At 47.1% G+C, this 18,160-nt stretch overlaps 1 protein-coding gene across 4 annotated transcripts in view; it reads left to right on the top strand.

Annotated features, from left to right (window-relative positions):
* The window catches only part of rasgef1ba (RasGEF domain family, member 1Ba), an 87,876-nt gene that overhangs the window by 62,350 nt on the left and 7,366 nt on the right, over nucleotides 1-18,160 (top strand). For all 4 annotated transcript variants that reach the window (XM_072496245.1, XM_072496243.1, XM_072496246.1 and 1 more), the window contains 5 exons: nucleotides 1,069-1,148; nucleotides 3,506-3,601; nucleotides 9,808-9,903; nucleotides 11,610-11,733; nucleotides 17,111-17,183. In XM_072496245.1, the coding sequence (XP_072352346.1) occupies nucleotides 1,069-1,148; nucleotides 3,506-3,601; nucleotides 9,808-9,903; nucleotides 11,610-11,733; nucleotides 17,111-17,183 (469 nt within the window). The remainder of the gene's footprint in view (nucleotides 1-1,068; nucleotides 1,149-3,505; nucleotides 3,602-9,807; nucleotides 9,904-11,609; nucleotides 11,734-17,110; nucleotides 17,184-18,160) is intronic.

Here is an 18,160-nt window from a genome sequence, read left to right as displayed (position 1 = left end):
AGGCATGCGTCCTGATTGATAAAGATTATTGAATGTCGGGCTGTGATGATTTGACCACTAGCTGAGGCTGATGGTGCAGTTGGTAGAATATGACCTTTGAAAGTGTATTCACTGACTAAGCTATTGAATTTGTAGCACTGCATCCAGTTCCTCTGGGGTTGACTCCTGACATTCACCTCCACGGTGTCGACACCCCCTTCCTTCCGAGCAGGTGTTTGGAGGGCCTCCAGGCCCCCGGCCGCAGAACATCTTTCTTCTTTTGTACCCCACCCCCAAGGCCTACAGTACAGCTTCCAAAAACCGTTTCGCCCACACTCTCTCCCTTGCTGTGCCATTTTCCTATCTTTTCCAGGTAAGGTTCAGATCACAAAGGACTCCCAACACCTGCTCCAGCCACAATGCTCCCTTTCTTTAAGAGTCACAGACTAACTTTAAGCAATGCAGGCTAGCTTGACCTGGTACTAGCCACTTATGATCTTAGTTTCCTGCTCAGGTGTCCAGCTAATCAACAGCACCATATGCACACATAGAGTTTGTGTGTTGCAATGAACAGGCTCAGATTAATCGCACAATTTGACTCATGTGCCCATTTTCAGAGGCTATTAAATTTAGCCCCCGCTATGAATATCGAGAAATGCCCCTGGTCAACCTTTTTGGTAAACCTCACAATATTCTAGTTCACTCCATTGAACTAGACATGGTGCTGAGTTTTCTGGTGCTTTCCATCGGCCCGCCAATAATAGCCCCCCCCTCGGTGGGCTCTTCGGTGGTGAGGCTAGTGAAAAATCCAAAGCACCTTTGACATCGGCGGGACTGGAAGATCCTGCCACCAGCCAATGGATGAGCCACCTTCGCTGCCGGAAATCACACCACGGGGTGATTGAGGGCGGGGGGAGGGGAATCCTCACCCATTATCAGCAAAGTACACCTCAATTATCCCTGTAGCCCGTGTTGTTAATCTCTCTCTCTGTCTTCTCGGGAATTTTGAATCTGTATTGCTGACTGAGGAAGCTCATCCTTTTGCAGTGCACAAACTAAACAGGGGGATCTCAATGTTTCTCTTTTCAGCTGGCATGAACATGAGCCCTGTTTCTAGACTAAAGAAAACCTGGGCAAAAATCAAAACAGCCAAGTTTGACATTCTTGAGGTAAGCACAATTTGTAGCCCAAGGCTACTGTAACCTTATGCATTTATCATTTGAAAAGTATCTGGTCTTTGATACAGTAAAGATAATACTAGGGTCCAATTTAAAGAAAGATACTAGGCACCACACAGTGAATGAATTTCTGTTTAACATCCACTATCGCAGATCTGAGGTGCATCAATTAATATTGATGACCTATTGTGCGCTTTGTTGGTTTCAGCGTATATATGCTCTCAGTGGCTCTAACATCACTTTTTCAGTCAAAGCATATGGTTGAATTCTCACTAGACTGAACTGGTATTTCCAGAATAATTTTCCTGAAATTAACCAACCCATGTGCAAAAGATCAAGGAATTTTAAACACAGGTTATGTCCAGTGCATATTGAATTTTCACAGGGCTTTGCACAAAACCTGGAGGCCATCCTTTCAAACATGAAATTAGTGGCCAGCACTCATGTTCTTGTTTATAAAATGTTGGGCGGGAAGCCGTTTCTGGCCGCGAAACCGATCCCCTCCCCAAGCCGATGAATTAATCACCATGATGTGTTTCCAATAATGGCATGCATTTGCGACCCTTTCAAGGAAGCTCTTAAGATTAAAGATTTTTTTTTAGGCAAAAAGGCAATAATTGGACAGCTTTTACAAGTTATTAAATATTTAATTTAATGAAGAAACTGACTACAGTATGCTCATTAAACTAATAAATGGTTCTGTATAGTTTTCTCAAAACATTCTCCAATTATTTAAAATCTGGGGCGTCATTCTCCGCCGGCGGGAGTCTCCGTTTTGCCGGCGCCCGGGGGTTTCCCGACGGCGTGGGGGTGCCCCACAATGGGAAACCCCATTGACCGGCCGGTGTTACGGAGACTCCCGCCGGCCGGTCGGCGCAGAAATGTGGCGGGGCGGGTAGGAGAATTTCGCCCCAGGTTACTCACCAGTGATGAACTCGATGGTCCTATTAAAATCTTACTTTTTGAGATAAACCCATTTTCATCTGTATTAATAAAGCTGAACCAAGTTACCGCTCTCAAATATATGAAGGAATATGCTTCAGTACAAGAGAAAATAAGCAACATTGTTCAAAAATGTGGCCCAATTGCATTGATTTAAGGAAGATGGTACCTTTATGATTATGTGAATGAGTTTGAATGAAAACGTGAAACACGGCTTCCCTTCAGAAATTAGTCCAATTTGGACCCAGATTGCCAATAGCACCCAAGCGTAAATTTTACCTGTTATGTTAATTGATGTAGCTGATTTGTTTCATGTTGTAGTTTTATATTCATTTTCTTTAAGTAGCAGTGCAAAAAGTATCAATTGTGTGGGAATATGAGGAATGTGCAGTATTAGAGTAGTGTAAATAATGAAATACAATAAAAACCACCTGCGGGGTTCTCCATCCCGCGAGCCCCGCTTTCCGGCGCAGAGTGTTCCCGCCGGCAGCGGGATCCTCCGGTCGCAGGCAGCCGGCCAATGGGGTTTCCCATTGTGGCCATCCCACGCTATCGGGAAACCTATGGGCATGCTTATGCTGCCGGCAAAGAAGAGGATCCCGCCGACCGAGAATTCCCCTGCACACATCTATGTCGGCAGAAAGTGTACATGGATTGGGAGACAGAACAACGCATCCTGATTGGCGTAAAGGCCAAAAGAATAATGATTGGCTCATATTTCCCAAGGACTCAATCATGGAACAGTTTAACAGTATCCGTTTACCTCCTTGCCTCTCATCATTTTTCTGAGGCACACAGTAGCCCTCGACAACAATGCTGTTGAACAATTGAAATAAAATACACAATAAAATATTAATATTTGTAGATGACACCAGCAGAATAAACTTCTGGGACCACTGTTTTCCAATTGCTTGATTGTACATGCAACACTCAACTGTGTTTTGTCAACCTTGCTCACTCGCTACGTTCTTTAAAACAACTAATACCTCACATACATTTTAGCTTTTTTCTTAAAATAGAAAGTTATTATTTTATTAGTTTTTATACATGGTGTGCGGCTTGAGAATGCCAAAATTGTTCCTTATGTTGGTTGTCAGGTTGCACTTTGTTATTTGCCAATTTTTATCTCCTGCTCTGTTGGGATGTACCTTATGATCAGCAAATCATCCAATTAAAATCAGAAAATCATGACATGTCATGCTTGGAAACTTATGTAAAGCAACTACCCCATGTTTTTCCACTAAAGATTAACCCAACACAAATAAATGTTCTGTTCCCTTTCGGATCCTTGTAGGTTTATCATTAAGAACAAAAAGCATTTTATTTTCAGATTGATCAGTTAGAATAAACCTTCCAAACGTTAATTCGAATATACATATCGCTGAATGTATTTTCCTAATCCTCAGCATCAAATGGATCCTTCCAGTAACTTCTACAACTATAGAACAGCTTTGCGAGGAGCAGCTCAAAGATCAATGACAGCTCATAGTACCAGGGAAAAGGTAAGAGACAGATCAATATGGTTACAACATGTAACTCGAGTGTAGTGTCTTGTGACTCCTGGTAGTTCTTAACATCAAAAGTGTTAAGAAAAATGAACAGAACATTTTTAAATTTATTGGGCTGGATGCCGTTCTCTGTGATAATGGAATGGAATTTGCCATTCATCTTGTGGACAGCTATTTATTGACATTGACCTTTGCGAGGGCTTGTCAGCAGAGATTTCCCTGATCCAAATGGTATGTTTTGGTACAATGCCATTTGGAGGGGTGCTGCTTTGGCTGTGAATGAGGCAAGTAATAGCAACCATCTTCAAGTAGTCAGACTGGAGAATCGTGATTGAGACATGCCGCATATATGACGTGGCCAGTGCCGCATAACTGCCGTCACCCGCGCATGCGCGGGTTGGCCGGTGCCAACCCGCACATGCGTGGTTGCCGTCCTCTCCGAGTCCGCCCCGCAAGAAGATGTCTGACGGATCTTGCGGGGCTGCGGAAGAAAGGACGTCCTCCTTCAGAGAGGCCGGCCCGACGATCGGTGTGCACCGATCACGGGCCAGACCCTATTTGAGGCCCCCACCCGGTGCAGGATCCCCCCCCCACCGTTTCCACGCTGTTCCCGCCGGCAGCGACCTGGGGCGGGATTCTCCGCAATCGGCACGATGTCCGCCGACCGGCGGCAATCAGTCCGGCATCGCGCCGCCCCAAAGGTGCGGAATTCTCCGCATTTTGAGGGGCCGAGCCCTCACCTTGAGGGGCTAGGCCTGCGCTGGACTGATTTCCGCTCTGCTAGCTGGTGGGAAAGGCCTTTGGTGCCCCGGCAGCTGGCGCGGAAATGACTTTGCCGTGCGGCGCATGCGCGGGAGAGTCAGCGGCCGCTCACGGTATCCCCGCGCATGCGCAGTGGAGGGGGTCTCTTCCGCCTCCGTCATAGTGGAGACCATGGCGAAGGCGGAAGGAAAAGAGTGCCCCCACGGCACAGGCCCGCCCATGGATCGGTGGGCCCCGATCGTGAGCCAGGCCACCGTGGGGGCACCCCCCGGGGCCAGATCGCCCAACGGCCCCCCCCAGGACCCCGGAGCACGCCTGCGCCGCCTTGTTCCGCCGGTAAGAGAGGTGGTTTGATTCTCGCCGGCGGGACAGGCATTCCAGCAGAGGAACTTCGGCCCATCGTGGGCCAGAGAATCGCCCGGGGGGGGGGGGGGGGGGGGGGGGGCCAACTGGCGCGGCGCGATTCCCACCCCCGCCGGATATCCGGTGCCGGAGAATTCGGCAACCGGCGGGGTTGGGATTCACGCCAGCCCCCGGCGATTCTCCGACCCGGCGGGGGGGTCGGAGAATCCCGCCCCTGGTGTGGACGGCGCCGGGGGGGAACCCGCCGTTTTGGGCAGGCCGCTCGGCCCATCCGGGCCGGAGAATCGCAGGTGTACCGGTGAATCGCCATTTTGGCTGCCTCGGGCGATTCACTGTACTGCGCCGCGCAAAACGTGATTGTGCCGGTCTGGCTGCTTCCGTGAATCGCGGGAGGGTGTCGGACCGCCGTCGCGGTAAAATCTGGCGACCCAGGCGATTCTCCCAACCGGCGCGGGAGCGGAGAATCGCGCCCACGATGTTGAAATTGTATATAACACTGGTGAGGCCAGAACTGGAATATTGTGTTCAATTCTGGTCATCACAGTACAGGAAGGATGTAATTGGTCTGGAAAGAATACAGAGGAAGTTTACAAGAATGTTGCCAAGGCAAAAAGATGTAGCTATGAGGAGAGATTGGATAGGTTGGGGTTAATTTCCTTGGAACAAAGAAGGCTGAGGGGTAACTTAATTGAGGTGTACAAAATTGAGATGAGAATTCTAGAACCGGGGGCATAGATTCAAGATAAGGTGGCAGAAAGTGTAATAATAATAATCTTAGTGTCACAAGTAGGCTTCCATTAACACAGCAATGAAGTTACTGTGAAAATCCCCGAGTCGCCACACTCCAGCGCCTGTTCGGGTACACTGAGGGAGAATTCAGAATGTCCAATTCACCTATTGGCACGTCTTTCGGGACTTGTGGGAGGAAACCGGAGCGCCCGGAGGAAACCCACGCAGACACGGGGAGAACATGCAGACTCCACACACATAGCGTTGTTCAGTGGGCTGCAATATTCCAGGCCAGAGATTGCCCCTGGACTGGGGAGGTGAGGGCCTTTGCATCTTTGAGGCCTTTAAGCCATTTTTAAATATTGTGGAGAGCCACATGGGGCAATCACAGCTTCAGCCTGTCAGTCCTACCAAACTCTTCCAGGACAGAGCCCTGCTGCAGCTTCTCTCCTGAAATTCAATTTCACTCCCTTTGACTGTGAGCAGCCTCCAGCTTCACAGCTGAAGGCTAGTTTAAATGAGGAATTAGCCTTGTTAGTTTTGAGAGCACTTCACCCTCCTGAACTCTCAATTGCCTCCTCGGATAGGTGTCACGTCTCAGAGGATGATTGGTGCATTCATGTCCAGGAAACTGATGCCTGAACATTGTGCCTGAACTCTGGGAGCGTCAACACCATCGAGGCAACCGGTCTCGCTCCTTCTCCAATTCCTTCCAGATAAAAAAAATGTGTTCTGGTGTAGATCCTGCGGAGGCCGTCCTTGCTGTGCTTTTCGCAGCCAAGGTGGGTAGGCACTGTAGAAGGCAGCAAGGCAACGCAGACTGGAGGCAGCACCACATGTGCAGGGGGTTGCCCACCCTGAAGACCTGGCCGTCCACCTGGTTGAGGGGGCCAGAAGGGGAGGCCAGCAACAGCCCAAGTTGTACAGGTGTCATTGGACCTTCCATGAGCTGACAGACACCATATGCCGCTGAAAACTGTGTCTCAACAGAGAGACAGTGCGGCACCTGTGCCACATCCTTGTGGATGGCACCCCATGGAGGAAGAGGGGACCCACTCCTGGTGGCTGTGAAGGTCACTGCAGCACTAAACCTCTATGCCACCAAGTCATTCCAGGCTAGAGTGGGGACTTGTGTGGCAACTCGCAGGCATCCGCCCACAGTCGCATCCGGGAGGTAAAGGATGCTCTGTATGCCCAGTGAGCAGCTGAGGCATGAGTCGGGAGAATCAGATGGTGAGGGAACCAGGAATGGAAAGATTCATTTTGGGGCTCATTTCTGGCTTTAAGTGCCGTTGAATGCAGGCCGCGATCTCCCCAATGCGGGTGCTGAGAACCCCTCCCCCAACATGCCCAAAAGTAGACTTTCCTCTGAACTATGCCCGATAAGTTTATTCAGACATAAGGCACCACATTGCTGTACAACTTTTTCTTACCTGTTGTTTGTATACATTTATAGTCGTAATCAGATGTGGATAGAATGGTGGATTTTATCCTCTGTAATCCAGCGGTGTTGAAGCCAAATATAATACCCACAACAGAAATCAGGGCCAGGATTCTCCGGACATTGAGATTCTCTTCTTGTGTCTGTAAAATCTCAGACACTTCGACAGTTTATTATTCAAACGTTTTACCCAGGTGCTCTTATTTGCGAGATGAGCAAAGGACAAAGCAGGTTCACGGGTTAAAACAATTTTATTCACAATCCTCTCACTCACACAACATATGACTCAGACTCACAGCTGAGCTCTAGGTATTACCCATACTTAGTGAAGAAGGCCGGCCATGCTACGATCACTCAATGGGGATATTGTCTCTGGGCTTCAAAACCCAGGCTCCCTTTTTCTTGCGATGGTTGTGCCTGGGGACTCCCAGGTTATGGCTGAAGATCTGTTCCGATGTCCATTCCTTTCTACCAATCTGCAAGCAATGAGTCATAGGTAAACACCCACAACTGGCCTGAGGTCTGTTGTCCAATCCAGAACCAAACTCGTTAATGGGAATAAACCAGATACTCCTGTTTATCCAGGATGATTCAATCAGGATCTATTGTCCTCTGAAACACCCTCATCTGACCAGCTATTAGCCCTTTATGGAGTCCGATAGCTTATTTTGTCTGTCCTTTGTCCTGCTACAAAGTTGATCACCTGTGTCTGGAAATTTGTTACATATTTATAGCATGGTCTTGTTCTTTGTGTAAACCTGAGTGGGTAATCACAAAGTCCATAGCAATAACGTATTTATGTGTTGAATTGAGCGTTCTTGCAGACAGCCAGTAACAGTTCTGCCAGGGCCTCATGTGGAAGCTTCTGTTCCTGGCCTATGTATCTTGTCAGCCTGTTTCCAGTACCATGCTCTGTTCCCACCAGCAGCCACCACTACCCACGGGTGGCTTCAATAGGAAATCCGATTGATAAGTGGTGGGAGTAGAGAATCTCGCCGCCTGTGAATGGCGCGTCACGAAGAAACACGCAGCTGGGGGACAGGAGAATCCAGCCCCAGATAACTCAGCACACAAAGGGGGGGCGGCATGTGGGCAGCACGGTAGCACAGTGGTTCGCACTGTTTCTTCACAGCTCCAGGGTCCCAGGTTCGATTTCCGGCTTGGGTCACTGTCGTTGCAGTGTCTGCACGTTCTCCCCGTGTCTGCGTGGGTTTCCTCTGGGTGCTCCGGTTTCCTCCCACAGTCTAATTATGTGCAGGGTAGGTGAATTGTCCATGCTAAATTGCCCTTAGTGTCCAAAAAGATTAGGTGGGGTTACTGGGTTGCAGGAATGGGGCGGAAGTGTGGATTTAAGTAGGGTGCTCTTTCCAAGGGCCGGTGAAGACTCGATGGGCCGAATGGCTTCCTTCTGCACTGTAAATTCTATTACAAAAATACAGCTAATGCAACCTGGCCTTTCTGCATTCCCCACTTCTCAGTTGTTTGCCAAATAAATTACTGAATCATCAGGGAGTCAATTAGCTGTTTTTATAAAGACAGAGATGGCAGTAGAATCCCACAGCTGCCATCAATTGCAAACTTGTAATAAAAGCAGCTGAGGAAGCCTCAGTTAAGCTTCCTCTGAAATAGCTGAAATTTTGATAATTGTTCATCTCATAGAATTTACAGTGCAGAAGGAAGCCATTCGGCCCATCGAGTCTGCACCGGCTCTTGGAAAGAGCATCCTACCCAAGTCCAACACCTCCACCCTATCCCCATAACCCAGTGACCCCACCCAACACTAAGGGCAATTTTGGACACTAAGGGCAATCATGGCCAATCCACCTAACCTGCACATCTTTGAACTATGGGAGGAAACCGGAGCACCCGGAGGAAACCCACGCACACACAGGGAGGATGTGCAGACTCCGCACAGACAGTGACCCAAGCCAGAATCGAACCTGGGACCCTGGAGCTGTGAAGCAATTGTGCTATCCTCAATGCTATATACCCTAAATACCCTAACCAACTTAGGCGAGAAAAATAAATTACATTTTTATTTGTAGCTAATAATAATAATCGCTTATTGTCACAAGTAGGCTTCAATGAAGTTACTGTGAAAAGCCCCTAGTTGCCACATTCCGGCGCCTGTTCGGGGAGGCCGGTACGGGAATTGAACCCAAGCTGCTGCCTTGTTCTGCATTACAAGCCAGCTATTTAGCTTAGTGTGCTAAACCAGCCCCAGTAGCTACTGTTGTAATGTGTTTTTTTCCACAAGGCATTAATTTTATTTATCCATTCATAAGGTTTCAATTTTCATTAAAAAGCCACATCAACAGGAAAGAATAACTGCACAATATTTACAATTTGAAATTTCTTAGTCAAATATATTTATGAATAAATATGGAAAATGAATAATTCCCAGTCAGAATCCCGGTCAGCAATTATAAGTTCCTTCGCAAATTAATTACTTAACAATTCAGTTAGAACTTGATTGCTGGAAGTGAACACATTTCGCAGATGATAAAAACACAGAGCCAATGTGACACTATGATAGAGAAACCTTAAAAAGCAACAACCTTGAGATTATGCAATGTGAATATCAAGGTACAGTCACATAACTCATCGGAAGTTATTTTTCTAATATTTTAGTGAAGGTTCTAATCTGTTTTAAAATATGCAGTATAATATCTCCATTAACAAGGCAGGCAAAGAAATTTCATACAAGCGTATTAAGTGCTTTCCAGCATTGTGTCAGAGCAACCCATTATTAGACATTCACCTTGTGATCTGCATCTTGAGTAATAAAACACTCCTGTAAATTTTATCAAGATGTTTAATAGCTGAACTAACAAAGCATACTCTTCAACTGAAGTTGATAGTCAGTTTTTATTTAATGACACATTTTTGTATTTTTTTGAGGCAGATTGTAATTCCTTTCTGCAGTCTGTTAATCAAGGATATTTACTTTTTAAACGAGGGTTGCGCCAATCGTTTACTGAATGGCCATGTCAATTTTGAGGTGAGTGATGCTGATGTTACTTTGTCTATTTTTTAAGAAATACTGCTGAGGAGTAAAAGGGATAAAACATTGTAAAATTGAGCAAAACAAGTTTTTGGTAGAAATAAATGTTTTATTGGGAAATCATGGCAACCACTGGACAATGTACTATTTAACATTATAAAGACTATGGCTAGAATTCTCCAGCCGTTGTGATTCAATTTTCCTGCCGGCAGCTCACCAATGCCTGCAGGGTTCCCGGAAACGTGGAAATCACTTTGACAAGCGGCGGGATTTACCAGCAAACAGCACTCTGCCGAGAAACAAGTGACTGGGGAACCGGAGAATCCTGCCCCACTTTTCAATCCATCACTCTGCCTTGGTGCGAACTCACAATCTTACCCCTCTCCAATCTGACTCTTATTCATTGACCTTTATTATTTACCATAATTACTCTGTCATGTAGCTCTCCCTGAAATGTCTTGTGTCCTTTTGACGTTGGTTCACTGACAATGCTCACAACATTGCTGATATTGGGTTGCGTGTCCACATTTGTATGGCTCTTCATTTCAGTTGATTGTCCTGGGATGTTTCTGCCTTTGTGAAATCTGCTGATCTAGTCTTTCTTAAATGTGTCCTTCTCTTGACATTTTGTTTATCTAATGTCTCCTATTCTCTCTCTGTTTGCCCTTACTGAACCTTGCTGCTTCAGCCTGTGGTCATCTGTTCCCTATCGCTGTCTTTTGACTGCGTCTTTCTCCTTGTCCCTGACAGTTAACAAACATTATTCCTGAGTAGGAATTGATTTATTAAAGTAGGAATGTAAGGGTACACAGTACCATCAAGGTTACTAACCCATGAATGCTGAATGTGATTGTACCAAATTCCTGTCCTTGGCAATTTAGCAAAACTATTCAACCAGTTGATATTAAGTGTATTATTAACTCCATTAAAATTGTGGAATGTATAATTTTAATCATGTTAAGAATTTACACGACAACATGTTATTCTAAACAGCATCCTGAGCTCATTATCAACTCTGCGGGCAATCTGCAGTATTTTGCAACACTATGGGAATGCCAGGCATAAACATAGCTGAAAGACTGGGCAATGCAGTGGTTTAAAACACTCCCCCGCCCTGGGTAATGATTCTCCAGCTAATCAGACCTTTTCTTGGCATCTCACTGTCAGAGATTAGAAAGACTCTGGGGTGAATTCTCCACCGTTGCGGGATTCTCCATTCCGCTGGCAGCACACTCCTGCCCATGGGTTTCACGGCAGCATGGGGTGGTTACAATGGGAAATCCCATTGACAAGTGGCGGGAAGAGAGAATCCCGCCGCCAGCAAACGTCGCGCTGCCGAGAAACATGCGGCTGGAGGACTGGAGAATCCAGGTTCTTCGGTGACACAAACCACCAAATTAATTGCAGGGATTACTTTCTTGTCTCATAGAAATACGTGTTTATAAATTATCATTTTTTAACTGTCAACCAGACATTTTTTAAATACTTTATTTGAATTTCCAATAGATCTCTTACCTTTCACATTCCCTTTTTGGGTTAATGTTCAGACAACTGTGATCTTCTTGGTCCAAGGGCACTAGGTTTGTGAAGTATTTCACATTTAAAACCGCTACGAAATATTGATATGCACTTTAATATCCTCTAAGATTATAGTCCGAACCATTGTATGAAAATATTTAATATATTACTTCTGCTTCTTTTAGAAATTCTGGGAGCTGGCGAAGCAAGTCAGTGAGTTTATGACCTGGAAACAAGTAGAGTGTCCCTTCGAGCGCGATCGCAAAATTCTTCAGTATCTTCTCACAGCTCCTGTCTTCTCTGAGGATAGTAAGTCATTAGATAGAATTGTGATGATATCGTGCATGCACTTTAAAGAGGACCACTGGAAAACAGTGATTCTTCAAAATAACAATTATGACTACCTTTCTGCAGCTCTGGCTCAATTCAAGAATATTTATTTTCTTACAAGGAGGTCATTTGATACATTGATTAAATATAAATTGGATCTGCGTATGAATTCAGATAAAGGCTTATATTTTCCGGCCGTTCACACCAGTGGGATCTCCTGGTCCTGCCGACGGTGCACCCCCGCCTCGGATTTCCCGATTAGTGGGGGAATATTCAACAGGAAACCCCGTTGACAACGGCAGGACCAGACTATCGAGCTAACAGCCAATTGCAGGCTGCCAACGATGCCGCAAAAACAGTGCCCATTATCTTTTTATACTACCAACTTTTCAATACCTAAAGGGTGTAATTTTGGCATTGCTCTCCTATTAACTATGGACACGACTCAGGGGACTGAAGTTAAAGTCTGCCGAACGGCACATTTGGCAGGATGTGTCTCGTGGCTGCAGCGTCGAGAAACATCCCGCAATCCACCAGCACTTCAACATTTTTTTTACCTCTGGGAGTTTCCCCGCCGAGGCCGCACTTATAGGGATTTTCAGCTGGCGAGCAGATCAGGGCCTCATTTTTCTAAGCAATCCTGATCTCCCCCTCCCCCCTCCTTTCAGGCCCCGCCCCCACTTATCTGATTGCCCCTCACTTACTTCGCAAGGTCCCTCCCGGTCTGATCCCTGCCAGTGCCAAACTGGGCACCCGTGGCCTGGGAGACCCCTCCCCCCACAGGTGCCATTTGTGTGGACCAGTACTAAACGACGCCCTAGCGAGGTCTCCCAGGTGTTCCCAGTGAGTCCCAGGTGCTGGGTGGATCCGGCAATGGGTATTTAAATGAACCATAAGGCTAATTTAAATATTGAGGCCTGAATCTCGCCCAGTGAGGGCAAGATCCAGTTTACACCGGGCGGAGTGAGTTGGGTGACTCGCGATCGACCCAGCGCCTGGCACAGAGCTCGATTTGGAGCTTGTATGCGATTCGCCCAATGCCCCCAAACCAGCACTAGGTGTAGCGGGGTTGCTAAATCGCGCCCTATATGTCCGAATGTTAACTTCCCACGAAAATAACTTAATAATTTATGACATATTATGAACAAATGTCACCGGACTTAGGATCAGGATTAGGCTATTCTGCCCCTTGAGCCTGCTCCACCATTCAATAAGATTATGGTCGATCTGGTTGTGGTCTCAGCTCCGCTTTTCCATCTTCCCCCCCATAACCCTTGACTCTCTGGGTGGGACTCTGCGTTGCCCGACGCCGATATCGTAATTGGCGATCGGGCCGAGAATCCCTGTTTACGACCGAATTGGGGGCGGTGCCTGTTTTAGGAAGCACCTCCAGCTCCAAAATGTCGTCATCGAGGAGTACGCCACATGCCGTTAGGACGGCCTCAAGACGTAACCTGAAGGCCCTCTCCTGATGCTCCGCTCCCGACGGGCGCGGGACACGTGTGCTCTCAGTTTTTGCGAACCCGGCATGGCTGCTGCGGACTGTGTCTGGCGCCGCCACAGTCCGGGGAGTGGGGGTGGGGGGAAGCTGTGCTGCTGGCTGGTGGGGCTTCGGCGATGGCTGAGGGGACTGGTAGGTGGAGGCGAGGGTATGTCCAGGGGAGCACTATCTGCTAGGTCGGGTCCGCACGTTGCGGGCACCATGTTGTACGGCGCAACAATCGCTGTGCGCATGCGCGCCCACGGACCGGGCAATTCTCCAGGCCTTTATATCGGGAGGGCCGTGTGTTTTACGTGGCTCAGCTGCTAGCCCCTCACTGGTTGGAGGATTGGTGCTGGGGCCTCGCCTACTTTTTTCCGGCGTAAAACCAGACACTTCCTCTGGACATAGCCTCAAAATCGGAGAATCCAGTCCCCTGTCTATCACAAATCTGTCCAGCTCTGTCTTGAATAAACTCAATGACCTGGCCTCCATTGCTTTCTGGGGAAGAGAATTCCACACAGTAATGATCCTCTGAGAGAAAACAATGCTGCTTATCTCCATCTTAAATGCTGAACCTCTTATTCGTGAACTAAGTGACTCAAAACAGATCAACTGTGATTTCACTGTGTCTGTCAACACTGCTGAGTTGCTAGGAACATGAAAAATTCTAGTGGAATATTAACAGACTTGATAAGTAAATCCCTCAAATTAGCTTGTGACTTTCTTTTGTAAAATAAGTGTTTGGCACCCATCAGTGCTTCTGTAAATATGTAAGTTCTGTAAAACATTGATTGACACTAATTTCCTGGACACGGCAAGGGAGTTGTAGTAGAAACTGTACATTTATTTATTTCCAGAGTGATGAATCGAAATTCTGTACAATGACCCAAAAGGATTACAACATTTTTTTAAGAATGGATATCGTGGATTGTTGATTTTTGAATTTAGTCACTTCAATATAAACGGAATGAAAACCCAAACTGAAAAGCATTTCGCTTGATGGAGAAAACATGCTTTAGAATTAATTTACTTGTATTAACTTTTACTTTTAAATCATCGTGCTGCCACATAAATGGGGCACCTGCCATCAGTCTCATTAACTCTACTGCCTGAGACGCTGTTCATGGCTATGATGTAAGTTTGATTGAAATATAATCGTTCCTATGCGCACGAAATACAATGATTGAAACAAATTATTGTTAGTGTTAAGAATTCAGAGCAACATCTGTTCTGTGTTTTCCCATTGAAAAACATTTGTTCATGTTTTCCTATTCTTGGTGGCTCAGTGGCAACATTCTCTCCTTTGACTCAGAAGGTTAAACTACACTACTGAAAATTGAGAACTTAATGTCGACAAACACTTCAGGCCAGCTTCTGGTTATTTGCCTTATATGTGCAGCTTGGGAAAGGTAAAATTGATTTCCTAGGATTCATGAAAGACGGTGGCACAGTGGTTAGCACTGCTGCCTCACGGCGCTGAGGACCCGGGTTCGATCCGTGCCGCAGGTCACTGTCCGTGTGGAGTTTGCACATTATCCCTGTGTCTGCGTGGGTCTCAACCCCAAAATCAAAAAAAAAGATGTGCAGTGTAGGTAAATTGGCCATGCTAAATTGCCCCTTAATTAAAACAGAATGAAAGAATGTTTCATGAAAGAACGTTGGCTGGAAGGTTCTGCCACTGTCAATCGGATTTCCCATTGAATCCATCCACACCGCCAGGTAACCTGTGATGGGTGAGTGCTGTCGGCGGGACTGTAAGATCCCGCTGGCATGAAGAGCTGGAAGATCTTGCCCATTTTAAAGTAGCCCAGAGTTGAACAAACCACTCTAGTCATAGAATAGAATCCCTACAGTGCAGAAGGAGGCCATTCGGCCCACCGAATCTGCACTGACCCTCAGAAAGAGCATGCTATGGCAGCACGGTGGCGCAGTGGGTTAGCCCTGCAGCCTCACGGTGCTGAGGTCCCAGGTTCGATCCCGGCTCTGGGTCACTGTCCGTGTGGAGTTTGCACATTCTCTCCGTGTTTGCGTGGGTTTTGCCTCCACAACACAAAGATGTGCAGACTAGGTGGATTGGCCATGCTAAATTGCCCCTTAATTGGAAAAAATTAATTGGGTACACTAAATTTAAAAAAGAAAGAGCATGCTAAACCAGGTACACTCCCTTGCTCTATCCCCGTTACCTTATTTAACCTGCACATCTTTGGACACTAAGGTGCAATTTAGCATGGCCATTCCATCTAACCTGCTCATCTTTTGGACTCTGGGAGAAAATCGAAGCACCCAGAGGAAACCCACAAACGTACAAACTCCACACAGACAGTGAACCAAGGGTGGGTTTGAGCCCGGTCCCTGGTTCTGTGAGGCAGCAGTGCTAACCGCTGTGCCACCGTGCCGCCCCTTCATGTTTGTTAAACGTAAATATTAAGCCGCAAAAAGATTAATGACAGATTTAACTAGATTCCAGAATACTAAATTTACACTTCCTTAGACAATAAATAGTAAAGACACTACAATTTGCAAACTACTAATCAGAATCTCGTCCAGTGGCTGTACAACAAACGTCACTTGAATTTACCCTCACCTTCGCCTACTCCCCTTTATTTGGATTATGGAGCTGGGAAAGCTAAAGTAGTGTTGCAGGCTGAGGTGAGGCACACTTCCTGTAATCCTTGAAATTCAAATTGAAACAAATCAAATCCCCACAAAAAATCATTCCCCATATATAAAACTGTCAAATATACATAGCATGAAAAGCACAGGTTTCTGCTGATCCACAGCAACCTGGGCCAGTGAATCAAAGCAAAGAGTTCACTTGTTCACTGAAATGTCTGTTGCCATGGATACAAATCCTTGGGTGCACCACAAGCTTTGTCTCCTAATCATGATCAAATTTAACTCATTTCTAAAACCCAGATGGGCAGTAAGATTTTTCTCACCTTATTTTCTCTATCCTTGCTTGGCTAATGCTAGAGCAAAACAAGCAACTTGACTCGGTGCAATCTTTGGGAGGATAACATTTCAGAATGGGTTAAATGTAAGTGCATCCCTAAGACTGTGACAAATGGGTACAGGGAAGTGGAGAGAAAACGGGACTGAAGAGAGAACTCTAAAGCTGTTGAAGACTTGCACTGACATGTGCACGAGAATCAAATGACCTCCTTCTGTGCTGCCATTTATTTGTGTCTAAGATACATATTGGGCTGGATTCTCCATTTCAACGCTAAGTGCCGGCTCAAACGGAGAATTCTCGGGCGATTGCTGGACCGGTGAGGGGCAAGTAGTGGCGGCGGGTGAAACTCTCAGCTCCTACGCTGAAAACGGCCAGAGAATGGCCGGGTCACCGGCGTCGCATGCTCATGGTAGTTGTCACACCGTACAACATGGCGCCGGTTGTACAGAGACCCGACCCGCCAACCACGACCCCACTGGCCACCCGCCCACCAGACTACCCAACCATCTGGCCAGATGCCAGGATCCCTGCTGAGTGTGGCGGCGCTAGGCACAGTCCACAGCCGCTACACCGGGTTCCCGTCCGCTCAGACCACTCGTCACCCGCGCGGTCGGGAACTCAGCCGATCGGGGGCGGGGCATCGCGGGAGGGCCTGCCGGTGACGTGGCAACGCCGTTGCAATAGCGTGCAGCGCGCGATGCGATTACGCCACTTCCAAGGGGGCGGAGCAAGGCTGACCGACGTCAAACCGACACCGGCCCCGATTTGAACGTCGGAGTGGATTCTCCGCCCGATCGCCAATTACGATATTGGTGTCAGGCAACGGAGAAATCCGCCCAGGAACTTTAAAAAACAGATTTTACTTTAGATTGAAATTATACCATTAGTAATGTATTATTATTTCTCCTGTTTCTCCTCAGCACTTTACTTGGCATCCTATGAGAGTGAAAGCCCCGAGAACCACATTGAGAAGGAGAGGTGGAAGATGTTAAGGTACACACCAAAGATCATGAAACATCAATTTTAGTAATTACAAAGAAAGGCCCTCTGTAAACCCGAGATAATTACATGTTTCCCTCTACTTAATTTTGTTTTTGAGGACCAATGGGATCAGTGTGTTTTTGATCTGTTTACTTAGTGATTGTGTGCTATTATTTTAAGTCTAAATTGAAAGTTTGCCAAACCACAGCAAATATTTGAGATAGAAAAATGGAAAACAAAAGGAAATCAAGCATTTAGTGTGCAAATGGATTTTATGCATACAAATCCCTTTATCTGCAGTGGTATGGAGCAGAATTTCCGCAAAGGACTCTTGTCTGCCCAATGTAACCCCATTCCGTGTTCCCTTCAAAATCTGCCAGTGCAGTTTCACGAGAAACATGGTCGGAATTTTCCCAAAAGAATGACAAACTGTCAGGTTCTGACTGAAAGCCGGCATGTTTCTCCCCAGAGGAAGAGTCAGGTTTTCCCTCCAGAGCTTCTGACACTTTGTCCAGGAAAAGCAAGGGGGCGTGTTTTGCACCATCATTCTTGAGGGGCGTGGTTTAAAGACACCAGCAAGCCTGGCTCCACAGAGATCGGGCCGTCCCTTTTATACTGACCCCTCCACCACCACCTCAATTGGACAACAGCCCCCACCCCACCGTCCAACCTCACAAGTAATCTCATCCCCATCCCACCGTCCATCCTCAGCAGCAATCTCCCCCACCCCACCGTCCATCATCGCCAGCAATCTCCCCCACCCCACCATCCATCATCGCCAGCAATCTCCCCCCACCCCACCGTCCATCCTCGCCAGCAATCTCCCCCACCCCACCGTCCAACCTCAGCAGCAATCTCCCCCCACCCCACCGTCCATCCTCACCAGCAATCTCCCCCACCCCACCGTCCAACCTCAGCAGCAATCTCCCCCCCACCCCACCGTCCATCCTCGCCAGCAATCTCCCCCACCCCACCGTCCATCCTCAGCA

Source organism: Scyliorhinus torazame, chromosome 3 (assembly GCF_047496885.1).
Source record: "Scyliorhinus torazame isolate Kashiwa2021f chromosome 3, sScyTor2.1, whole genome shotgun sequence".
NCBI classification, from domain to species: Eukaryota; Metazoa; Chordata; class Chondrichthyes; order Carcharhiniformes; family Scyliorhinidae; genus Scyliorhinus; species Scyliorhinus torazame.
The sequence above is the reverse complement of the archived record's forward strand: the minus strand, read 5'-3'. Positions and strand labels throughout refer to the sequence as shown.